Source organism: Carassius auratus, chromosome 19, assembly GCF_003368295.1.
Source record: "Carassius auratus strain Wakin chromosome 19, ASM336829v1, whole genome shotgun sequence".
Taxonomy (NCBI): Eukaryota; Metazoa; Chordata; class Actinopteri; order Cypriniformes; family Cyprinidae; genus Carassius; species Carassius auratus.
Window position 1 is genome coordinate 12,003,482 of NC_039261.1, and position 27,216 is coordinate 12,030,697.

Genomic DNA, 27,216 nt, shown 5'->3' on the forward strand with positions numbered 1-27,216 from the left:
GAGTAAAACAATAAATAAAAGGTAAACTTAAAAAACTTAACACATACAGTTTCACCTTTATTTTTCATAATTGCAATTTTTTTATCTGACAATGTTATTTTCTATCGCACAATTGTAGCTTTGTCTCATAACTGTGATGGCACAGTTATGGTTACTACACAGAGCCGTTGTTAACTTACTAGCTGCGCAAATAAACACTGAAAATGAACGTGGATTTGCGCAGCTAGTCAGTTAACAATGGCTCCGTGAAGTAACAGCTGCTCTATGTGAAATCACACACCTGATAGAATTTACAGCTGATTAGATAACCGGCTTTACTGACGAGATGCGCATTAAAATCGTAGTAAATTTGTGTCATGTGTGACTGCCACCATATGATTTTCGGATAAACTCAATCATGACATGTGTGAGGCCTCACGAAGTTCCGACCTTTAGAATCGCACCGTGTATGGCTGCCTTTAGTGCAATTTAAAGTCATCATGACTTTTTTAAGCACATGGCTGGTCTCCATTCTGGGATGGAACATCTACTTTCACAATCCATTCAATTCCAGATAGATAGAATCAAACCCTGTCCAAGCATGTTCACTTTAAGAAGACTTCTTTGCCTTCTTCTCACGTATGATTTGAGAACTGATGTGCAATGATTGATCTTTTCTTTACTCCATCAAATTGTAGTACCACCTGTCTCATTCAGCCTTGACATCATATCAATATTACATTTCCAGTTCAGGCCTATCTTAATTGATTTCCTAAGAGATTAGCAGATTAAAAACATTGGATTGGAATGAAAATCTGATTGATGGTTGGGGGCCTTTTCTAAGGCACTGCCTTTCTGTCATCAGCCAGCGCTGGCTTCTTTGATAGTGCTTTAGACAGACACCTCGTTCATCAGGGGTGCACTTTTTGAAGTAGACTTCTGCTGTCTTTTTCCAAAGACATGGTAAAAAAAAAAAAAAAAAAAAACAAGGTGATAATTGCATTTTGGTGTTGTCTTCATCTAGAAGGTGATAATGAATTAGACAGAAAGAGGTTGGTATTGATTTTCTCTCTTAGCAGGCAATCCTAAAAAGTAAGCTAACTCTAGTCTATTATAGCTGAAGTTGGTTGATCAAGACTTAAGTGAATCTTTTTATAAACATTTCCATTAACCAGATCAGACTTTAGGTTTAGGGCTAGGTTATGGGCTTGAACAAGTTTAATGTTTACCTCATTTAGGACTATGTTTGTTTGACAGAAATGCTGTTCCAGGACTAACAAAAGATGTTGATCCAGGAACACGTCCAACTTGGCAAATCAAGGTCACACTGTTTATTCTCATTTATATGAAGTTACAGTACCTTCATTTTTGATTTTAGCTTTTTTGAAGGTATGTTTGCTGAGATATAGACTTCTTTAAAGCTTTCCTCTATGCATTGACATACCTTTGAGACCACACATGCTGCAAAGAGATCAACTTTCCTTTTATCTGTTATGGCTCTGGAGTAATTTTTTAAAATTCAGGCCACATTAAAACCAGGCATATATCTTAGGTAACAGTATGCCATGGAGAAGCTGGAATCTATAGCCAAGACACACGCTCTCACATAATAAAGCAAACCCACAACCCCTCGTGAATTCAAAGACACAGCATATTTCAATCCACAGATATACTCTTACACAATGGATAGTGAGAGTTCGGATAATGGCGGTATAGTTTATAGCTGCAATGAAGCAAAGACAAAGAAAATAAAGGGCTCATTGTTTGTGGAAAAGCTGTAAGACCACAATAATTGCATTTAGTTTGGTTAAGGGTAGTTCTTTGGTGTGAGCTGTTATGTTATCATACATTACCAATAAACCCTCATAATTTCTTTGAAGTGGTGCCAAGGTACCAATATGAAATGGTACATACAGATGATTGTATGCAGATACCATTGTATTTATGTGGTACTCCTAGACTGATGAAGAATGCAATGGAAAGACTTCTATTTACTCACTGTTTACATTAATGGCTCAAGATTGGCATTTTGATATTGGTAATGAAGTACTGGTACTTTTGACCTATAATAGTCTTATTTTTGACTTGTTGTTTGGCTAATTAAAATGGTATTGTTTTTGACCAGGTATACTGTGTGACACTAATACATGCTCATTTAATGTCTCTATATCCCATTTACACATCTAAAATGCTATTCATTCATTTTATACTATAATGCCTCTCCCATCTGACTTGTGGGCACAAGTTAAGCTCTTTTCAATAATTAATTGCTGGCATTAAAGATGAATGTGATGCTGGCTATATGAGTATCCACTTATCAGTAACTGAGCAGCTGGGCAGCCCTGTGCATTTGACACACACGTCTGAAAAATAAGAACAGAATCCTTGAAAGAACCCCTCAGGACTTTGTTCAACTTCTGCAAATTTGTCTGAACTGAAGTTTAAGTTAAACTTAGTATACTTTGTCTCCATTTGTGGTACGGTTTGTCACCGTTACCTTAAGCAGATCGGTTGTTTAAGGATCTCCCCTTCCATCAAATAAGAGTGTGAAGAAGAGTTTCTTTCTCTTCTCATGCCTCATCAGTTTGGGCAGATGATGGGGCATGACAGCCTAAGAGAATGGGCGAAGCACGAGTCCTTAAGGTCCCCTCCGCCTGCTAATACTCTTTAAACAGAAATAGCCTGTGCTCTTCCCACACTCTGCCTGCAGTGAGTCACCAGCAAAAACACACCAGCGTGACATTGTGTTATCTCCCTTATTGAGAGACCAGCCATTGTTCCCAACATGCACTACTGCTCAAAGTTTTAGGGTCAGTAAATTTTTTTTTTTTGAAATTAATACCTTCCATAAGCAAGATTTCTGTTTCTAACAAATCCGGCTCTTTTGAGCTGTCTACTCACGAAAGTCAAAGCTGCACAATATATTGGAATGATTCTGAAGGATGACGTGGAGACTGGAGTAATGACTGTGTTCCTGTGCTTCAGTGGTAGAGCATTGCATTAGCAGCACAAAAGGTTGTGGGTTTGATTCCCAGCGTACACATGTCAGGTAAAAAAATAAATAAAATGTGAACCTGAATATACTGTAGGTTGCTTTGGATTATAGTGTCTGCTAAATGGATACATGTAAAATAGACAGTTATTTTAAATTCTAGTACCAATTCACAATATCACTGCATTTGTTGATCAAATAAATGCAGCCTTGGTTAGCATTGGAGAGATTTCTTTCAAAAAAGCATCATACTTAGCCCAAACTTTTAAATGGAAGTGTAGTTGAGTCTTATTATCTCTGTACAGTTGGGCAACTTTCTGGGCTGCATTGTGAAATTCTCAAGTTAATGGCTAATTTGTCGTTTAGCTGAGGCTTTTATCCAAATCAATTTATGGTACCCTTATTGCAGGAACATTCTGTGAGGTTAAGTTTCTTACCCCATGAAGCATTGTAATTTTAAGTTTTCTTCTCAGCCTGGAGGCTTGACAAGATGGAATATAGCTAGCTGCAAATTAAATAGATAAGAACTTCATTCTTTAGGGAAACCTTGTCTTAGGAAGTAGCGATTGTATCTTCTGTTTCTTTAAGCATTTGTGACAGGGTTATTGAAGACTGAAACAGTGGGTCTAGCATGATATATTAAATATGGAAAAATTAAACGTCAGGGGCAGTATAGAATTTTAGAACTAGAACCAGAACCTGTCAGAGGTTGTTTTACTCTGTGTCCCATCATTTCTAATTTATTGCTGGATTAGAAAACTGTTGGTGGGCCAAGAAAGTCTCCTGTAATGAGCCTTAATGTGGAAACTGTTTTTCCTCTGCTTGTGTTTCTCTTGACTGACAAGTCTGCATCTCTGAATTGCTGGTAAGAAGTTCATTCCAAGGATAGAGTAACATTCATTATTTACGCTGTTAGGCCTTCTTTAAAACCTGAAAAAGGCTTATTGTTACAGGATTATTGTTACATTGTTACCATAAACGTGTTAGTTTTTCTTATCAATGCAGCTATGTAATTTTACTTAAACATAAATCCGAAAAACTGTTGTATTGACCACTTTAATGTTACTTTACATCCTTTTTGAAGTTTAAACACTTCCATATTTATCCATTGTAATTGCATGGCAAACAAGCGACCAGCACATTTTAAATGTTTTCATTTGTTTCATGGAAAAATGAAAGCCATGAGGGTGAGTATGATGACAACTTTAATATTTAGTGTATCTATAGCATCCAAGTGTTCATTATAGAATGCTTTGAACATATATTATATTTGCGTTCATCCTCTCTTATGTAAATGTGAATTTGGTCTCATGAACGCAGCTCAGTGAAAACGCTGCTTGGCTGGTGTGCGATGAACTGGAAACTTATACTCATTTTCACCCTCTATTGGGACACCTGGTGCATGAACTCTGAGGACTCGACTATCATCTTTGTCAAAGCTGGAGGTGAAAATGGGTCTATGCGTACCATACGTGACCTCTCACTTTCAGCCAAGCCATTAGAAGGTGAGAAGGAGATTTCTCATGACAATCACACTAAGAAAGGCTTTGCTCTAGTGGGAAGATGGGATCCTCAGTTCAATAATAGTAAGATGTTTATTCCTAAGTGAGATTTTTACATTTTCCTGTGCAAAACTTTCTGGGGTGGTGCTTTGGAATTTGGAGGTGTTTTGAGAGTTTTTAGCTCGTTGTTATGTGATTTTAAAGGGTGGTTTCTAGAGTATTTTGGATCATTAGGTGGCTGCACATCCAACCACAAATTATATTCTTGTCCCTTGAATTTAAAAGTGTCTTTACACATCCAAGTTATGGCTGCTCTGTGCTTACTTAAAATTTAAAGGCAGAGTCATATAAAAGCCAAAACTAAATTATTTCAGCTTTGACCAGTTTCCTCAACTGAATTTAAAAAAAATTTGCGACCCTTTTTTATCTTACAACTCTTTTTACAACTCCAAAGTTTTTATCTCGCAATTCAGAATTTCTCAGAAATTTTCGCAATTCGCATTTCAGAGTTGTGAGATATAAACTTACTATTCTGCTATTTCCTCAGAATTGCATGTTATAATCTCACATTTGTGAGTTATAAAGTCAGAGTAGCAATATATAAAGTCAGAATTTCAAGATAAACTCACAATTGTGAGAAATAAAGTCAGAATTGGGAGACATTAACTCGCAATTCGGACTTTTTTTCTTGCAAATGTGAGTTATCTCAGAATTCGGTGACACTTTAGAACAGGGATCTTCAAATTTGGCCAACGAGATCCACTTTCCTGCAGAGTTTAAAGGTCCCCTTCTTCGTGATTCCATGTTTTAAACTTTAGTTAGTGTGCAATGTTGTTGTTAGAGTATAAATAATATCTGTAAAATTCTAAAGCTCAAAGTTCAATGCCATGCGAGATATTTGATTTAACAGAATTCGCCTACAAAAAACGACCCGTTTGGACTACATCCCTCTAGTTCCTGTAGTAATGACATCACTAAAACAGTTTTTTTGACTAACTTCCACCCACATGAATTCACAAACAGGGGGCGTGGCCTTGTTGCGCTCCAACGGAGAAGAAGGAAGAGCTGTTTGTTTTTGTCGCCATGTCGTTGAAACGCTGTTTTTTTCATCTCTGAGTACAATCACCTTTGTTTGGGCTTCCCAGGAACGCTGTACTTTGACATTAATGGTTACAATTTATGTTTAACTCGGTTCCCGAAAATTTTAATGCACATGTAAAACTATGTGCAGCTCATTTTTTGCTGAGGACAGCTTGCTGAGGACAACTTTCTCAATCTCAATCAGTTTAATGCTGGATTTGCACAAAGATTATTCTTGAAAGATGGAGCAGTTCCCTCTTTGTCTGGAGGAGGCTTTGTTTATGGACCACAACTGGTAAGTGTATTTTATTATTTAAGTTGGTGCGTTTAACAGTTTCTGTAACTTATTACACAAAGGGCAATGCTGTTTAGCTTTGTTAACTAGATGTTAGGGCTGTGCAAAAAAACAAATGCGGTTTTCATGCGCATCTCGTCAGTAAAAACGCTCCTGTGATTATAAATATATCTCCAGCATGTGTGTTCTAGCCCAATCACGTTACCAGGAGGGCAGCCTGCTCTAAGCTACTGTCGAATCACAGCACAGGTACCGCTGGCCCAATCAGAATTCGTTACGTATTTCTGAAGGAGAGGCTTCATAAACCAAGGAAGTCATCAGCCCGTTTTTTTGTGACAGTGAAAACAGCAGTATACAGATAGGTGAACTGTGTGAAAAATACTGTTTTTTACACTCGAAACATGAACACATGTTATATTGCACTCTAACCCTAATCAAACACACCTGAGCATACTAATCAATGTCTCCAGGATCATTAGAAAATCACAGGTAGGTGAGTTTGATCAGGGTTAATGTTTTTAATTACATGAACAAACAATTAACAAGACATTTATTACTGTATTTATTAATATTTCTTAATGTTAGTTAATGAAAATACAGTTATTCATTGTTAGTTCATGCTTATTCACAGTGCATTAAACTAATGTTAATGAGCACAACTTTTGGTTTGATTTTAACTATTCACTAGTAAATGTTGAAATTAACATTAACTACAATTAATAAATGCTGTAGAAGGCCTGTTCTTGCTTAGTTCATGTAGTTAACTATCATTATGGAACGTTATTCTAAAGTATTACCCAAAATTCTGACTGAATGTTTTTATCAGAATTGTGAGATACAATCTTGCAATTGTAAGTTATAAAGTCCAGTTCAGAGGAGAAAAAAAGACTGTGTTGATGTTCTCAGAATTGTGACTTTATATCTCATTTCTTAATAACTAAATATTTAATAACACTTATTAACTCCCAAATGCGATTTTATATCACACAATTCTGACTTCATTTCTCAGAATTGGGAGTTTATGTTTTGAAATTCTGACTTCATAACTTCCAATTGCTAGTTTATAGCACACAATTCTGAAAAAAAGTCAGAATTGTGAGGAAAAAGGTAATAATTACCATACCCACCTCACCCCCTAGTGTCAAAGTATACAGGTTGTGATTGCTGTAAAAATGCATTTATGTCACCTCTGAGCAGCATTAAGCAGTCTGTGTAAAGACACCAGCATTCCACTTCAGAAGTGCTTCTCTGCCAAAAAAAAAGTGCAAAAACAGCATTACAAAATGAAAAATCACCATTTTGATGCTAAAGAATTGAACTTGAGGATCGAAACCCTTACAGCTCGAACCTAGTGTTTGACCATCTCTGCAAATCCACAGTATACCTCAGGATGCTTGTTCTGTGCTCTCTCCACCTTAATGTACCTCACCTTTGCCCTCTATTTAATGATGTACTCTTACAGTAATGACAAGGTCAGAGTGGCTGTGTGCTTTTGGTATTTGTGAGAGAAGTTTCAGTGAGCGGTCACGTTGCCAGCTCCCCCCTTCCTCTCGAGTCGGTAATCACGCTTACATCAGAGCTGCAGAATGAAAGGGCTGTATTGTGCTCCACTGAATCCGCTGAATGAGCGTGGAGCAGTGAGGAGAACATGTACTGCAAAGAGATCTGGAAGCTTTTTATCAGTCTGCCCTGGGACACATGAATTTCAGATGACTATATATTTGAACTATAGCAGGCCTTCTTAAGAATGTGTTCACCTCACTTGTGAAAGAGAGAAATTTCTTAATGCCCTTGATCTTGTTGTGCATTTTTTTATTAGTGCATGCTTTTGATAGATGCTGCATGAAATTAGTGCATGCTTTGATAGATGCTGTGTAATAGATGTTGCATTGGTGGGAAAAATCATAGCAGAATTTACATGATATTTGCAATACATTTTACCTTTGTAATGTGATGTTTATGAAAATGAAACATGATATTCAAAGAGAGAAATGTGCAGAATATGTAAGACTTTGATTTGTGAAAGGTGGTATTTATATTAAATATGATTCTTTGCAAGGGACCACCTTTTTACAATAAAGCTAAAGTTGGCTTTATATTTCCATACATAAATATAAAGAATATTTTACATTTAATGTCATGTTTTTATACTGTGTCAGGCAAAATAAAAAATATTAAATCTATACAAATATTCTTTATAATCTTTTTTTTTTTTTTTTTCATTTTTTAGAAGTTTGTCAGTATAATAAAAAAACTGTGATCTCATGCCAGATTTAATACTTTTAAAACCTTACACATTTATTTATTTATTTTTGTTTATTTTGAATGATATGCACCATAGTGTTCACAATAACCAGGAACGTGTTAAGAAGTAAATATGTATATTTTTTATTTCATGTTCTTCTAATATCAGTCTGGAATGTCCAGTCAAAAACCCAAAAGATATAATCAAATCCTGCCCTGTATAACTCCCTATATTATATAATATTCTGCTTCACTCTCAGATGTGTTGTGATTGCTGTCTTCAAGGATCTGGGCTGCAAACACAAAAGTGGCTGGTTCCAAATATGCATTGTCTGGAAAGTGAAGAGCAACTGAGGTCACAAGCTTGATGTAACACCTTTGTACCCACAAGCACATCCCTTCAAGTCCCTTTTGTGTCCTGTGTCTGGTGTACTGGTATACTTTGGAGTACAAAGAAGCTGGCTGTTCACAGAGTGCTGTATCCAAGCATGTTAATAGTTAAGAGGAATAAGTTAAGAGGAAGGAAAAAGTGTGAAAGAAAAAAATGAACAACCAACCGAGAGAACCACAGCGTTATGAGGATTGTCAAGCAAAATCGCTTCAAGGTTTGAGTGAACTTCACAAGGAATGGACTGAGGCTGGGGTCAAGGCATCAAGAGCCACCACGCACGGAAGGGTCAAGGAATTTGCTGAACCACAGACAATGTCAGAGGCATCTTACCTGGGCTAAAGAGAAGAAGAACTGGACTGTTGCCTCATGGTCCAAAGTCCTCTTTTCAGATGAGAGCAAGTTTTGTATTTCATTTGGAAACCAAGGTCCTAGAGTCTGGAGGAAGGGTGGAGAAGCTCATAGCCCAAGTTGCTTGAAGTCCAGTGTTAAGTTTGCACAGTCTGTGATGATTTGGGGTGCAATGTCATCTGCTGATGTTGGTCCATTGTGTTTTTTGAAAACCAAAGTCACTGCACCCGTTTACCAAGAAATCTTGGAGCACTTGCTTCCTTCTGCTGACCAGCTTTTTAAAGATGCTGATTTCATTTTCCAGCAGGATTTGTCACCTGCCCACACTGCCAAAAGCACCAAAAGTTGGTTAAATTATCATGTTGTTGGTGTGCTTGACTGGCCAGCAAACTTTCCAGACCTGAACCCCACAGAGAATCTATGGGCTATTGTCACAAGGAAAATGAGAAACAAGAGACCAAACAATGCAGATGAGCTGTCAAAGAAACCTGGGCTTCCATACCACCTCAGCAGTCCCACAAACTGATCACCTCCATACCACGTTGAATTGAGGCAGTAATTAAAGCAAAAGGAGCCCCTACCAAGTGTTGAGTACATGAACATACTTTCCAGAAGTCCAACAATTCACTAAAATGTTTTTCATTTTTTATTGGTCTTATGAAGTATTCTCATTAGTTGAGATTGGTGTTTTTTTTTAATGTGAGCCAAAATCATCACAATTAAAAGAACCAAAGACTTAAACTACTTCAGTCTGTGTGCATTGAATTTATACTAGTTACACAATTTGAGTTGAATTACTGAAATAAATGACCTTTTCCACTACATTCTAATTTATCGAGATGCACCTGTATTTTAGGTTGTGCAACTCTGAAACCATACATCGTGTTTTGCAAGTGTGGGTAAAATAGAGTTAAATGCTGACCATATAAAGAGTGATTAAATGGCAAAGCAGTTTGACATCCGTACCGTTGTGCAGCCAGTGACTCTTGGCAGGGCACAAAGCACACCAATCACGGAATATTATTAGCCCAGCATTCCAACAGCACTATATGTGCTTCTTCTACACCCCCCCCCCCCATCTAGTCATTGCTCTCTCTGCTAAGGCACATCTGCAGTAAATCACAGTGAAAAGCAGTCCTGAATGTCTGCTGCATTGAGTTCGCAGGTACAGGAGACCACACTTTCCTGTCATATCAGCTCAGACGTAGTCTGCAAACACAGAAAAAAAGAGTACTTTGCTCATTGTGCTGATTTTTCAAATAATACACGTCGGTGATAGAGAGTTGGAACTGTATTAATCTCAGAATCTCACCACATGACCTGAAGGTTTAAAAGAAAAATATGATTCATTTCTACTCTGTGAACTTGAATGGCTCTTAAGTTCATAGATATGCTGTATCTGCACATACATTTTCATGGTCTTGATGTCTTTTTGCACATGATGAGCGAATTTTCCAAGCCTGGGAATTTATGGTTCCACCTAATCTAATAATAACAAGAACACCATCATATAACCTTTCAGGCGTGTTTAAGGGATAAAACACCAGGAATGCATGCAAAACAAATGTGGTGGTCTGCAGCCTTCATGTGGAGCCTCAAAATATCCCACTATGGCCGGTATGCTTGTTCTTTCATGCCAAGGTAGAAAAGACACCCTTTTCTCATTAGCTTTTTGTTTATATAGCAAGTTCAGTCACTGTGATGTACAGTGCACATGTGCTCTGGCTTCACATTTGGCTTTTAGCCAAACAATGTACTGTAATGAGTGTACGGGAATAGATCAGTGAGTCGTTGTACATTGTTGGCCGGTTATACCTTATCACAAGCCCCTCTGGTTTGATTTAGAAGGAGTCTGTGCTCTAATCACCATAAAGAGAGTATGTATAAGAACAGCAAAACAATTCCTTAGGTGGGCCTATGTTGTATGTTATTGTACGGGGGATCCCTGAGGTCATTTTAACAATTAAAGATGGTGGAAGCATAATTGACTTGCATTATAGACTGATAGTAGTAATGTGAATCTAACAGAAAAATATATAATTAGCCTACACAGTGTTACTATTTTTAAAGGATGCGATTTTATGAAAAAGATATAAATGCGATCCATTTCTGAGAGAAGTGCAGCACTGTTTATTTACACGCAAGCAGCTCATGTTGTGGTGATTATTTTTCTTTTACATTGCAATTACAGTTGCAATATTTCTTAGTTTAATATTTTTTTAATAATAATTGTTATTACTATACATATACAATATAATAAATAGGGCCCGGACTTTAACGCGTTAATTGAGATTAATTAATTACACAAAAAATAACGCGTTAACTAAGATTAATTAATTACAGAAAAAAAATTCCCGCGTTTTTAATAACTTATTTTTGCACCGCGGAACGTTTCTCACTGGACGCATTTCGGCGGACCGATTATACTAGAGCACCAACTAGCGTTGGCATATCACGGCAGCAGGACATTGAGCCTCAAGTATCACCTCAACGCAAAACATATAGCAGCTAGCGTGGACTTTACACTTTATGTTGAACTATAAATTATTTTATTGGTGCAACAGTTTATGTTGAACTCTTTATTGTTTTGGCCAAGGTTATTGAGAGTTGGACTTAGTATGTTATGGCCTCTGAAGCAACAGAGAGATGTTTTCTAATAGTCAGTGTTCCAATGTTCTGAATGTAATTGACAGTATTGTGTTTTACTTAAAAAAACACTTTACAGAAGGTTCCAGCACCTATAAGCTTCTTGAATTTCTGATATGTAATATTTCTAAATTGTTTCTAAATATGCTATTGCTACACTTCAAGGCAAAAATTGCACTGGTCTGCTAGACTTGGTTGAACAAAAATAAACAATATTTTGTTGCTTAAGCTTATGTATTCAGTCATTATTCAATGGTATACTATAAATCCATGTGAAAAAAAATTACTTCTCACTGTTCTCAGGTCAAATATTTATATGCGATTAAAATGCGATTAATTTCGATTAATTAATTACAAAGCCTCTAATTAATTAGATTAATTTTTTTAATCGAGTCCCGGCCCTAATAATAAAATAATATAATAATTATAACTATTTATTTTACTAATTAATAAATATAAATAAAAAAAAATAGTAGTAGAAAAATTATTTCAATTACAAATTTCCCTTAAACTGTGCAATCCTAGCAGGTGTGTAGTATAAATGTCAAGTTCTGTCATGAAACTCTAGATGGCGCAGGTATTTCTGAAACCCTCCACCTTCCCCAGCTCCACCTGTATAGATCTGCTATGGGTCATTATATATGCTATTTGTGCAGCAGCAGTATGTCTTAAATACTCACAGCACTGTATGTGCATGTGTATTGACTGTAGCAGGTTCCTGTACTTGATTTGCAGCAGCAGACACAATAATCTACAACAACAGCAATAACCAACAGCAGCAGTGCTGCTTGCATTGAGTCAATGCATTGAGTCTGGGTATGTTCCCAAAGCGTTTATCACTTTATGCCTGCTTTATACTGTAAGATGTGCTCATCCAGTCCAGTTTCAGTCACATTAAATAAGTCAAGTGCCAATGTGTCAGTTTCCTATTCAGACCTGACACTTGCTACCTGTTTTACTCCCAGGTCTTAATTATCTCTGTTTCTTTCTTATTTTAACCAGAGAACCCAAGGAGTTATGATGAAATTTCTAAAAACATGATTATGTATCAGTGCTGGTTTTTGCACAATAATAGTGTTGTTGGTAGAAATGGAAAACTTGATAATTAACCTGAAGGATTTAATGGTGTAGATTTGAATTGAATTTTATATTAGAAATTATTCAGTAGTCTTTTAACTTTGAGACCATCTTTGGGATGTATCAAGAAGATGATGGATGTTTAAATTAAATTAATGCATTTAGCAGATGCTTTTATCCAAAGCGACTTACAGTGCATTCAGGCTATCAATTTTTTACATATCATGTGTTCCCGGAGAATCGAACCCACAACCTTGTGCTTGCTTGTTTGCTAGCACAGTGCTCTACCAGTTGAGCTACAGGAACACTATATGATGATAATTACTTAATTCCTCATACAATGTCAGACAAATGTTTTTATATTGTCATGATGTGTTTTTGGTAAAAATATCTCTTTGTACTTGATTAAAGAGTCACATAGATGCTTTCAGAGAACACCAACTTATGTGATCATTTTCTTAATTTTTTTAAATCTTCCTTTTTTTTTTTTACCACTTTCATCTTTTATCTTCTTTCTGTCCTTTATCCCAGCGTGAGACTGAAAAAGTGTGTGATGGAGCTTTTATTCTCCACAGGTACAGCTCTTGAAATTAAAACGATCTCTTTCATCTTTCACTCTGATAGACTGTGATAAAAGTGGAATGCATTTAGTTTTTTTTTTCCCGGGAAATGCTTTTTTGGCTGCAGAATTGCTTAATTTGTGTCAAAGTGCAATAACATTGTGGCATGTCATGCCATTGCGATATCTTATTTCAGTCGGTTATTCAAACAGTATTCATCACCATTCATATTTTAGTGCTGTTAGAATGACAGACACAAACAGGCATGCAAGACTAAACCAGTAAAACATTTGATTTCTTTAAACATTTTTATAAAAAATCGCTATTGAACGTTGAATGCACTTTGTGTTTGTTGTATTGTCAAAACTGCAAAAAGTAATTTAATATAAAGCTTGTTGAGCCCACAATCCATCTACCACTGTTTGGCATATACCTACAATTTATGTTTTGCAGTGAATTATCAGGGCTGTTTTTTATTCAGGATTTAGTCATCTTGCTGTACTTATCAACGCGAATGCTTTTCAAAGTAACAAAATCTTGTTTTGCTCGAGATGTCTTTCCAGAGTGATATGTTCTATGAGGGTGATAAGATGCATATGGAACATTAGCTAGCGAACATCCAGCAGAAAATGGAATTGTCTCTGTAAAGAAATGAAATGTGATCGATGTATAGGGTGCTTGAGAACAGCTGTCATATGCATCTGATGTCAATATAAATACATTCTGATTGTCCTTCATGGCTCCTTTCATAATGGTGCTGCTTTTTTGTCTCCACAGTAATAGTTTATGGAAATAGGCTTCTCAATGCCATTATCTAGAAAGCAATGTGGATGATGGCTGATGTAATGGGGCTCAAGGTCTGAGTCCAAAAATATGTATTTTGAAATCTGAAATTTGTGGCATTTTAAGCCTGTATTGGACAGTTGAGTTGGGAAGCGAATGGAAAGGGAACAGGATCAGGAAAGATCTTTTTTTTTTTAATTTATTGTAACATTATGATATAAAATGAATAAGAAAAATGTAATTTTTTAACCAATAGTCTTAAAAGTCTAGTGTATGTATAAAGATTATATAAAGTATCAATGAACTGGACATTTTTAAATCCATGCTCAAGTTCAGACTTTTAATTGACTATGTTGGAATGGTTATTAGCTAGTGTAGATAATATCAACCGATTAGTTAGCCTGGAAAATAGCCTATATTGTTCTTTTATTAAAGCCCAGACATAAAAAAGATGGTCATATTGCTATTTTTTTGTGAGCACTCACCCTTACAAATCAATATAAAGCCTATTTTTGAAACATCTCTTTACTTTTCCGTCTCTTTCAAACCAAATCTAACAGGAACCAAGGAAGATTCATGCAGGCATTTCCAGCTTTTGTTCAATAGCTTGATCTGTAGTCAAATACTGGCCCTTAGAGAAATATATTTCTTTGTTGGAGCAATCGAGAGACATGCCTTTTGATGATGTATTTATTGTTGAAACAGACCACACTGTGCACATAATGATAAAATGTATTCTAGCATTATTTCAGCTGGCTCGACGTTGTTGTAAGGTAAAAATCACACTGAATTGATTCACAGCCTTCCTGTTTTGGATTTGTTTGGCACATTGTGCAATTTATAAGCACGCATTGAATAAGGCAGTTGACAGAAGACTTCGCTTTATTTGAACAAACCAAAAGTCATACAGTGTTTGTTCAGCAAACTCGTTCAAGCTTAGAAAAGTATTTCAACAAGCATGTTTTGAGCTTCATCTTTTGAACACGATAAAAATAGCCCTCTGGGCTTTGACACTGCCAGCAGCGTTTAGACAGAAGCGATTGCTGTGTTGAATCGATGTGTTTTTTTATGCAGTCTCTTTTTTTGTTGACATAGCCAGAGTGAGCCATGTGCTAATCCAGCAACAGGAAGTTATGAGTGCCACCACCCTCTCCCTCGGACACATAAAAATACACACGGTGCTTTCTCACTTTCACTCAGCCTGTGCTTCTCACTCAGAGACATGTGTGCCAATGCTTTAAACAGTTTGTGTGTATAGATCTTAAGACCTTTCTCATGTTTCCGTGGTCCGACGTCAATGAGTAAGACTGGAGCCGCTCTTGGGTCAGTGTCTCTCTCTGGAGCAATGCCACTGGTGAAGGACATGTGAGTGTCACCACAACATTACCTTTACTGAGGCCATGCTGGATTCACACACACATTCACACACTGCTTTAAACACTCCCTCACTCATTTACTCACACTTCAGTCGCCTGCCAACATTTCCATCAGCAGAATTAAGGGTATGACCAAATATGTAGGCGGTATGAAGGATTTTATATTGTAATATATATGCTGGATAGTTCGAAAGGTTTTTTAAATGCATTTAATAAAAAAACAAATGTTGTTCTTTTGTACATTTCTTAATCAAAGAATCCCGAAAAACAGTGTTTTTAAGATTGATAATAATAAGAAATGGTTCTTGAGCAGCAAATCATCATATAAGAATGATTTCAGAAGGATCATGTGACACTAATGACTGCAAATGATGCTGAAAATGTAGCTTTGCCATCTTATAAGATACATTTAAAACTAGAATAAAATTAACATTTTCTTAAACATTATAGATTTTATTGTTATTTTGATCAAATAAATGCAGCAAAACATTAAAAAAATGTAACGACCACAAATGAGTAAATAGTGTATGCAATTATAAAAACATTTTTTTGCACAGCTAATATTCCATGATATTAACAGTACAGCAGTATCTTTTTCTCCTTTTTTTCCCATTGCACAACATATACCATCATACTGCCTGAGCCGAAGATTGTGAGATAAGCATCTTGAACTCTGAATAAACATTATACGTGCTTTTCCAGAACTGTTGACGTAATGTCAGCATTGAACCATTCAACCCTTCATTGTTCACTGCCCCCTCACACCCTTATCCTCCTACTGGATTTTTTTCCCTCCTCGGGGAATGTTTCATTTTTCTCCATCTATGACTCATGGATGACCCTCGTTTTGTTGGCAGGACGGCTCATAGCCGTCTAATATTGGTCGGAGGAGCGGTGAGGCAGGGACAGGGCCCTTTATCTCTCACCCGAGAGTCTGATTACAGCCATCTTCAGGGAGATGTGTCAGACACAGAGCGAGTGCTGGACCACAGGATGACGTAGAAACACCTCCCCCTCCATTTATCACTCTCTCCTTCTGTATGTGGGTGTCAACATAAGACTGCATGGGAATGATTCAAAGAACTCCCCCCGAATGACATATTATAACAGTCTCCACAGTTTTTACATGTGTACTATTTTATTACTTTCCCTGAAGTCCATATGTTGTCAATATTTCTTGTCGCAAGTTAGTTTTCATGAACATTTATTTATCTTTGACCATAAGAATTAAACAGGCTGTTTTTGCATCTCTAAGACTTAAACATTTCTTGAAATCCTTGCCAAATTACTGAGAAAGTTCTCTTGTAGCTGGGAAATGGCCCCTTTAAGTGAATTCAGAAAAGATAGATGGATGATGGCAAATGTCAAACCCCAGATAGCTCACTCGTGAGGAATGTAAATATGAAGCGTACGAGATTCATTCATCATTCACTAGCCATGCTGAAATGTACAGAGCAGGAAAAATCAGTCGCTGATTATGTGCAATTCTAAGTAAAAATGTGAAATATTAGGAAGGACATTATTTGCATACTTCTTCTAAATGGATTCTTATGAGTGAATGTTTTTTTTTTACTTGTCGTATTGTTGTTGACTGGTTAGCAGTAGCACATGTAGGCTCCTGTTTGCTCCATTCAGCCTGTTTTAGTGTATTATTCTCAGGCACTTGTGTTGATGCTCCCTGCTGCTGTACTCCAATTAAACGTTTCCTTTAGCAGGCCACCTGCCATTACCCATCAGCAGGAGGTGAGGGATCTCAGCTCTTGAGAGCGGAAATTGTGAAGGGCTCCGAGTAAATGATTGATGAAGTCAATCCTGACACAGACAGAAGATTGTATCTGAAAGTGTGAGAGCAAGTGACATTAAACATATGTTGATGAAGAGGATACTCACTTTATACTCTTCATTCTCCATTTTACAGGCGTTTTACACCACCATTGAAAAATTGGGGGTCAGCAAATCGTTTTTCTTAAGACATTTTTCAGCAAGAACTCTAGCTTTTAAAATATGTTAAAATAGAAAACAGTTATTTTAAATTGTATTAATATATTTCACAGGATTTTTGATCAAACTAATTAAGCTTTGGTGAGCATTAGAGACTTCTTTCAAAGATTCAATGGAAAAACTTCTTATTTTCTTTTGTCTTGAAATATGTACCATTTATTAAACATTATTTTGCTAAACATTGCTTCCTTTGTCTCTTTCCAGATTACCACACTGATCAATCACAAAGACAAGCTCAAGAAGACGGAGAAGACCTTACGGGCCGTCCAGAGAGTGGGGCAGGCGGTCAGTGTTGCAGTTGGCCGCTTCGTGGCCGTTGGTGAAGCCATAGCAGCAGAGAATGAAGACTTGAAGGACGAGATGGGACTGGCTTGCTTTGAGGCCCGGAGAGCAGGTTAGTCTGACACTACTCTACTGGAAGAGCTATGTCACATAAGCAGTTTTAATGGGTAGAGTTACCAGGCAACGAGGAACAGGAAATGGACAGCTGGGTTAAACATTGTGGAACTTGTCAACAAGCTCAGGAACTGCCTGGCAGGGTTGTACACCATGCAAAATTGATTCGAAATTCCTTTCAAATTGAATTGAATTGATGTCGCATACAGGAATTGCATTTCAAATTGGATTTAAGGAAGTATAAATAAATTGGAATGAAATTCAGAGACATATAACAGGATATAATAGATTTCCTAATGATTCTTAAATGTTTTATTTATAACAGTAAACATGATATCATACAGTACATACAACATATATTATTGAAATGCAGCATACAAAAAAAGAGTATTTAATTTTATTTACACTTATGTCAAAAAGACATGTTCAGCCGCCATTACTTAAACCGTCACATGATCCTTCAGAAATGTTGAAAAAAGTTGCAATTTAATATTTTTGTGGAAACTGATAGTTTTTTGTTTTCATTGAAATCTTATGTAACATAAATGTCTTTGCTAATACTTTTGATCAATTTAATGCATCCTTGCTGAATAAATTAACAGGTATTAACAAATTTACTGACTTCAGACATTTGTACAGTAGTGTATAATACATTTGAAATCCTCAAAATGACATGAAAGAAGCCTATGAGCAAGCTTAACCTTAAAGTAATATTTATGTTTCATATAAAAACTGTGTTGGAATAATTAAATTCCAGTCTATTGAAATCGGTTTGTCATTATGTGGGATGTAGCCAGTTGAAAAATCAACTGCCAAATGGCATAAAAAGTTAGTCTATCAAGTTTTATTATAAACTGACATTAATATACATGGTTTAAATGAATATGCACAGTGTAATATATTTAAAGCATACAATCTGATTAAAATGGGGGTTTCACATCCATACTGTATGGATGCAGCTGTTTTGAGATGCATGGAACCAAGAGCAGCTTTTTTCTTTTGTACGATGCCTGAATCTGTTGAGGTTTGTGAAAGGAAGAGTGCTGCAGTTTCTCTTCTATTAAACTCTTGATGTCCCATCTGTCTCTAAAGAGTTTGCCTAAAAATACCCCACAAATGTGCGTTTGCATATCTCTCATTTGTGATGAAGTGTTACCGTGCTTGCTCTTAGAATAACCAACAGGCGCACTAAGAGATTTGATCTGTTCTGATGGTTTAAAGAGGTTTACAAATGCAAGCAGCTGCAGTTATGAAATAAATACATTTGATATGAGTTGACATCTGTGAGGCTTTGTATAAAAATGAGATGATTCTGAGAATTACTTTTTTCTGCATTAACTTATTTAATAGACTAGTCCTCTGGGAATTAATGCACTTTAAAAATGCTTTTTTTTTTGACGAGAAAATATTATTTCAGTCTTTCTATTGCAAAATTACATTTCTAATTTAATGTTACTTGCCATTTCTGAAATGTCTGAGTGAAAACTGTCTTGTGTAGAGATCTGAATATGTATTTTATTTGATTTTTGATACATTTCTTTGAAATAAATGCCACTTAGTCTGATATTTTATCATGTAATGTCATGAATAAATACACTTTAAAGTGTGGCTTAGAGTCCAAAATGGGCCTACAAACAAGTGCTGTGTCAATCAAATGCGACTATCTCAAAGACTCAATGTGTGTTGTGGTTTACATTTGTCCCTCCAGCCTGAAATAATAGGAGCTCTGTTCTGTATCTATAAATACAGATAGTTGGTGGTCTCTCCCACCTCCCTTCCCATACCTCCCAGGGCAACAACACCGGAATTAGACTGGCTTCAAGTTAGTTATCAGACTCCCCACAGTTTCCAAACACTCACCCACTCATTTAATCCTCCTGATTATTACACAGGCCGCCCATGTGTGACGGGCAAAGGTTTAGACCAAAACACATTTAGGCAGGTGGGGAAAAAGTCATGTAGACTCGTCTTGGGAGAATAAGTCAGATGTTATAAAGTGGTGAAAGCTTTTTGTTTATAGAATAACTATATATAACTAAACTATTCCCAATAACTAAACTAGTTCAACTGAGGTACAAGAGCACATCGTCTGAAGGAGATGTAAGAGGGCTTTCATTGAGTAGAGGAGGCCCTGATTTAAGAAATGACCTGTGACTTTGTGTGTAACCACAGATGTGACGCATTGGCCTGCACGTATTTTAAATCCAGGAGTTTTTGGAATGATGTGGAGATTGCATTGCTGTGATTGATCTTCTCAGTGGCTGGAAAGATGGAGGAGGATGTGTGGTTTTAAAGTGCACTGCATACGATTCATTGTGGTTGTTTCTTCAACTATGGGCCCTTTTTGATCTGTGTGTTTTTACAAATAACATAAAATATCATTACATATAAATCTTTTGTTTTTTTAGCCATTTCAAGCAGTTGTTTCTTTCATTTGTTCATCTGAAGGCCACTTTTTTAATAAAAGCGCCGACTCCTTTGTCTTATCACAACTAGCATTATGTATTCTAGTTTTATACAATTAAATCCAATTTTCTTACTTTTGCACAATTGAAAAAAAAAAAATTACAGCTTGATTGGAATTTGGGAAAAAAAGGAAAACTTCATTAGAATTGACGCACAATAAAAAAGGTTTATTTTCATCTGCCAAATGATATTAACATTGCTTTGATAATGTTGTCCCCTTAGCAATAATCAAACTTCAGTAGTTTTTATTAGTTTAGCAAAATAAATTGGTTTCTTTCATTGAATTAACTAAATTGAGTAAATTCTTTTATTTATTTTTATAATTAATTATCATAAAATAAATATTAAAATGTGTATTTCACCCTTTAAATGATTATAGTTTTAAAAATATATTTTTTTCTGATGGATTTTTAAGACTGAACATCTGGGTTGGAAACAAGGTGATAAATCTATCCATAGAAGACATTTGAAAAGCAAAAAAAATAAATTTGAATGTGTTCTTTAATATAACAAAAAAAAGTAAAAAAAAAAAAAAAAAAAAAATCTGTAGTTGAAACAAAGTTGAACATTTTCTTAACCTGAAGTTTGGGAACTCCGGTTACAGTTTTGCTGAGAATGCATTATTTTCTCTTTGTCTTGCTTCTCAGGGACCTCTTGGCCTTATACAGACAGCTGCTTTTGAGCAACGATTTGATACTAGTACTTTAAATTAATGAAGTGCATTTAAAAGCAGCAGTTGCACGCTGAGATGATGCCTTTAAAGGGCATCTTTGCAGAGATCTCAATGTTTCACTCTCTATGCAAGCCCATTGCCTGAGGCCGTGTCTCTTTAAAGTAGGAAACTCTCTGAAAAGAGTTGGCTGAAAATGCCAGCCGCTAAGGACAGCACCACGTCTCTGGTGCCACTCAAGGGATCCGGCTATAAGCTTCCACAAAGACGCAGCTTCAAAGCTCAGGAAAGACACAGAGGCAGCAAACGATCCCCTCCAGAAACAAGAATGTTTCAGTATGGCTGCTGCTAAACAAGAGACGAAAACCAACAAAGCAGGAAATGTGGGCATTGTGCCCAGTCAGATGACTATGGATAGGTATGCACAAAGTAATTTGGCCCACAATGCAGCGTTCTGCACAAGGCTCCTTGATTGTCAAAACCACTTTGAGATTTAACAAAGAAAAGCTGTCTGATGCAATCAGGACTTGGTCTTCAGATGGACAAATGTGTCATTCTTCCTTCAGAAATTACTGTCTAAAATGTCTGTTTGTATTTCTCAGCCTCCTTTGAATGTGTCAGACTTTCCGTCTCTTAGAATAACACTGCTTTATTGAGGCACGAGGCAGGGAACTGCTCTCATCAAGCGTCCTTTCAACACGTTCCAACTGGGACATGACACGCCAGCTCTGCCACCCTGCCCAAAAATAAGCCAGCATATAGTATTTGTGTCTAGACAGGGTTGTGTGCTAGTGGACACCCACTGAGGAAAGTGAGATGTTATTGATTTTTTTAAAAAGTGACCACCCGGAGTGATGGATTGCTTGATAAATAATCAAATGGTGTGTGACTTAATGTCTTAATGTGTTCTGAGGTTGAAAGAACTTACTGAAATGGCATATTTTTGTTTCAAAACAGTGGCTGTTTTATGAATGCCTGTTGGTTTATCTAAGTGTTTGTTTTTCATGACCTGACATGTTTCTCACAGAGCAGTTTCAGTGCTAGTGACGATTTATATAGAGTTGCCTCAGTGACATTCATAAATTTGAAAGTGTCCCAAACATTTTTTCGTGGCCTATTCTAGCTATATTTTGGAGATGGAAAAATTTTGACCCAAGAAGTTGCCTAAATCTGACAGAACCTGATGTTTTGGATTCTATCAAAAGGAAAAAAATGCTTCAGATGTTTTTTTCTTTTTTTATTCTAAAACATTAATAATTTTTATGGTTTTGGTTATTATAGTATTTATAACTTTGAACTTTATATTCATCAAAGAATCATAAAAATAAGTCTTCAACATTGATAATAATTCTTGAGTAGCAAATCAGCATATTAGAATGATTTAGAGATTTTGAAGGATCATGTGATGATGACTGATGAAGACTGGAGTAATGACTGCTGAGAATTCAACTTATCCATCACAGGAATAAATTACATTTTAAAGTATATTAAAAAAGGAAAACAGTTCTTTGAAATAGTAATAATATTGCAGAATATTGCTGTCAAATGTTTTTGACCAAACAAATTCAAAGATTCCAAAGCCATAAACATTTCTTACCAACCCCATTTGAACAGTTGTGTGTGTTATATATATATATATATATATATATATATATATGGTTCTTTCATAAGGAAAACTTGCTGTCATTGCAGTGTTATGTGGTTGCTAAAGCATTTAGAGGCTTTCCTAGTGTTTTTTTAGTTACTTACTAGACCTGTGTGGTTTTCTTATTTGCTCAAGTCAGTAAAGTCCACACTCAATTTTCTATAATGTCATAGAGAACATATAATATTCTTTAGTTTTGGTTCTTTTAAAGATTTTATCTAAAATCTCAAGTTTGATCACTTAGAGATGTAATAGCACACCTCTTCTCTAAAATTCACATGATTTGCGGCATCATTCAGTCCATAATGGGACAAGTTACATGCTGAAGTGTAATTAGCGGTTTGAACACTTTAGCAACAATAGCTCGTTATTGCATCTAAACTTTGTGTGTGTGTGTGTGTGTGTGCACTGTTCTTTCATTCTGCTGTTTTTCCTCTGCAGGCACTGCCATAGCTCAGCTGACGGATGTGTCCGGTCTGCAGCAGTGTGAGGGTGATGGGCGCAGCACGGTGTTTAGTGACAGGACCGGCATGGTGAAAGCTGCTCGCATGCTGCTGTCCTCTGTTACCAAAGTCCTGGTGCTTGCAGACTGCATCGTTATCAAACAGATCATAAGCTCTCGCAACAAAGTACGTATTGTCAGCTGGGTCCAAGTACTTACAAGCACTCAGAATGGCACTCATCTTTTCCTGTCAAGTACAAGAGTACACAGCCACACACACCGGCTAGTGGTTGCTCTCAGATGCTATCCCTGCATGGCCACATATTTAGAGTCCTTCTGCTTTGGAGATAATTTAAGAGACATGGCACAGGATAAAGTAGGAGGCCTGTCTTAACATCCATGTCGGTGAGACGAGGAAGTGAACCGTGTCTGTGTGTGTGCGCCTGTTGGTGCTCTCAGGTCTGGAGCTAATCATGTCCAGTTAGTGATGTTTGGATGGCCAGGCAGCAGAACAGCTCTCCATTAGAGAGAAACACAATTGAATTTGTCCCTGACCGTTCCTGATAACGCCCACTCCTAGCTTGCTAACCTCAAATAGAGGCTTCCCTTATCAATGTTCTCTAATGCGAGAGTCTCCGACTGCTTCCGCTGAGCCTGCTCGTACATATAAGAGTTTTCTTTTTTAAACTTAAACATGGTATGGGGTTTAAGAATTTAAGAGTATTTTTCTTGTTTGAGAAACTTTGCCTTGTTAAAACTATTATGTTCTGGAATGGTTGCAACTATCGTAGCTATTGTAATACTTAAAAGTATGTCTGCATGTTGCAATTGTCAAAAAAATAAAAAGTTTAATTTATTTTTATAATAATAATATTCATTATCAGCAAATGTAATCATAATAATCAAATTTTAAAACTGCACATTTTATCATTTTAAAATAAAAAATTATTATTTAAGAATTAAAAATCAAATAAAGGGCATTTTATTTTGTTTTTGAGCTAGGTGTGACATGTTCTCATTTCAGAAAAAAAAGAAATGCGACTGAAATTGGGGACTTTTTTTTATTTATCTATTGATCATATAGCCACAAGAAAGTAAAATCACAGAAAATCTGATTGTAATATCTCAATTGTTTTCTATACACTGAGACTACTTTATTAAGCCTCTTGCTTCTCAGATCCCTAGTAATGGAAAGACGTCTCAACAGCTTCACACACTTTGTTCAGATTTTCCACAGAGCCGCTATGCTCTTACTGTATATCAGCAGTTGTCTCAGTTGAGTCTATTTTTATTTCTTAGGACAGACATGTGAGAGATATCTCATTTCTAAATAAAACACATTATGAAAGTAACCTTTATGCAGTACATATTCCCCCCCTCAGGGCTGTAGCTGAGAAAGACGTGGGTTTTATGTATGTGTGCAGGTGCTGGTTACCCTGGAGCAGCTGGAGCGAGTCAGCACTTTTCAGGAATTTGTCCAAATCTTCAGCCAATTTGGGAACGAGATGGTAGAGTTCGCCCATCTCACAGGAGACAGACAGAATGTAAGTGACTTCACACACACACACACACACACACCTGCTCACCCTCCAATCTTCCCTCACTTCACTTTACAGATAATCAAACTCTGATAAGGACACTTCCTATGTCAGATGTGTATAGCCGGTGTAGATGTACACATCGGATGAGGGGAGCAGGAGAAGATAATGGAGGGATTTTAGTTATAAGAACTGAACTGTGCTGCACACGGCAATTTCAATCAGCAGCTCTTAAACCCCACTGATAAAAACCTTTGCAGTAAGATACACTCGAGCGCAGTGCAGAACAGATGGATGGTGCTTATTAACAGGAATTCACAATTTTAAGGCTCATATCAGCATGTGTTTGCAATACAAAAACATATGGAAGATAAGGAAATTGTACTGTGTTGATACATATTTTTCATTATCAATGCTTTGTTGAAAAAAAAAAACATATCATACCTGCATATGGTCAAGCGGGTTTCGCTGCTGTGGGGAGATTAGATATGGATTTGTCAAAAGCTGATGCTGATGTTGATATGGAGGAAGAGCTTTCAAACTGGGGTCAGCATGAGGCTGCTAATGGATCTCCTGAAAATGTGCCTGAAAAAGAAAGGTTTTATTGTTTTAGGGGGCAATTCAGAAAGAATCATTGGGGGATAAAACGGTGTCAAATGCAAGATGCTGCAAAATATGCAATGGTCAAAAACTGCATGTTTGTGAAGAAAACCAGTGGGATGGATAAAATGCGTTCTTTGAGAAAAACCACTTATTCTGTTTTTTGAAGACTGGAAATCTTCATTAATTGCTTTATTCATTTTAAAGAACTACATTTTAATTTAATTGCATGGACAGTTATATATTTTAAGTATTAAATTAAAAAAACAAATCCTGTTGTTTAATGGATTTCTTTTTTTAGAAATGTTTAGAGGTGTTCATTTCTTCTTCAAGGCAATGTAGTTTATGCTTGTATACTTTAAGTACATTTTAATTGAATGTAAAATATTTCTCTTCAGATTTATATGCCACAATACGCTCGGTAGAAGGTAGATGCAGTCGTTTTAATACAACAAATATTTTTCAGATAATATTTTTGTAAATAGTATACTTTAAACTTTAGTGAAATGACAAAATAAATAATTAACAATATAAAGGCCAAACAACGTATTGTCTTTATATTACACTTACTATTTTTCTATATTTTACTATAATTTTACTATATTTGAAAAAGTCAGTCTCTTGCAAGGTTATCTCAATTTTTGGAGGGTCCTTGGTATCAGAAATGTAGAAAATCCCTGATCTTTACAGTAGAGTGGGTTATGGCCAGTGTAGTACTGATTTACATTGGGATCAATAAGCGAGCTAACACTATGGCTTTCATTGTGGCTCAAAATCAGCCTTCACGATTGCTAGTTCACCACATGAAACCATTTATTAAACCAGCCCCATCAGAAACTGGTTTCAACTGATTTTCTTGCAGTGCATGGCCAGTTCTCCTCCCAAAGCCTCCTCCGGAGTCCCACCATGATTAGGAAAGTAGTAATATGAATGACGCCGAGAACTGATAGGAAAGGCTGTCTCATTTCAAAAATGGAGCTTCTGTGTGTTTGATAATGTTTCACAAACACATCACGTTCCTATCTCTGCAGAGCTTTCCTGCAAATCTGCGGCCTCCATCTTTTCAGTTTTATTCAGAAGAACATAATAACAGATAATCACTTCTCCTTTTGTGAGCCATGGCACCCAGCCGGGGTGAGACAGATCAGGTTCCTCTCATTCTCTCCATCATGCACACACACAGTCTGTCAGTCACAAATCCCTAATGCCTCACGGCGCGTCGAGTGAGCGCAGCTCTATTGAGTTATATTCCAGCTCGCTCCGTGTCGGTGGAAGGCATTATGTCAGTGCTATCTCTTCTAAGGACCAAATTTACCCTTCATTCTTAGCAAGACCTTGAAAAATGAACACTTAGAATAGATGAATTCAGTCCTGTAGATCTCCTGACAGCCTGCGTCAGATGGTTAAGATTCAAGTCAAGTGCACTTGATATGTTTGAAACATTAGTTTTATTACGATTCGGTCTGATGCGTTTCATAAGCACTTTGTGGAAATCTTATCTGAGCTAAACTGATAACACGGTGTGATTCCAGCCTTGTCTGTTGCAAGCGAACGTTGAGGTTAAACCCAAGCTGAGATTTCAGAACACTTGAAAGCACTCGAGGCCTTGCGTGTTTTCTCATATTTGTCTTGTGGACTCTTGTTTTTTTCTCAGGATCTGAAGGATGAAAAGAAACGAGCTCGGATGGCCGCCGCACGTGCTGTGCTGGAGAAATGCACCATGATGCTCCTCACAGCCTCTAAGGTAGGATTGTGGAAGAGAGTACCATCTGCTGTCTAAAACATGTTCATGTCAACGCATGTTTTTGTGCCTAAAAACTGTGAATGTTTTTGATTTGTGAATGCGTTTTTAAGATACATATTTAGGAATAAGTTATACTTTACATATCTATTAATATATATAATATAAAATATATATATACTTTACTACTGTTTAGAAGTATGGGGTCTGTAAGATTTTGTTTTTAGAAACGAATAGTTTTATTGAGCAAAGATGGATTAATTAGATCAAGAGTGACAGTAAAGATATTTATAATGTATATTTCAAATAAATTAGAAATAAAATAATCTTGAAAAAAGTATCACAGTTTTCACTAAAATATTACGCAGCACAACGTTTTCAACATTGATAATACATGTTTCTTGAAAAGTAAATTACATTACAGTTTTAAATATATCAAAATAG

At 36.4% G+C, this 27,216-nt stretch overlaps 1 protein-coding gene across 3 annotated transcripts in view; it reads left to right on the plus strand.

Annotated features, from left to right (window-relative positions):
* LOC113119428 (alpha-catulin-like) overlaps positions 1-27,216 on the plus strand; it is a 55,092-nt gene that overhangs the window by 12,226 nt on the left and 15,650 nt on the right. For 2 of the 3 annotated variants that reach the window (XM_026288926.1, XM_026288927.1), the window contains exons 2-5: positions 17,479-17,668; positions 22,893-23,080; positions 24,318-24,437; positions 26,686-26,775. In XM_026288926.1, coding sequence (XP_026144711.1) covers positions 17,479-17,668; positions 22,893-23,080; positions 24,318-24,437; positions 26,686-26,775 — 588 coding nt within the window. Of the gene's footprint in view, positions 1-1,236; positions 1,301-17,478; positions 17,669-22,892; positions 23,081-24,317; positions 24,438-26,685; positions 26,776-27,216 lie in introns of all 3 variants that reach the window. The other variant, XM_026288928.1, reaches the window with a different exon arrangement.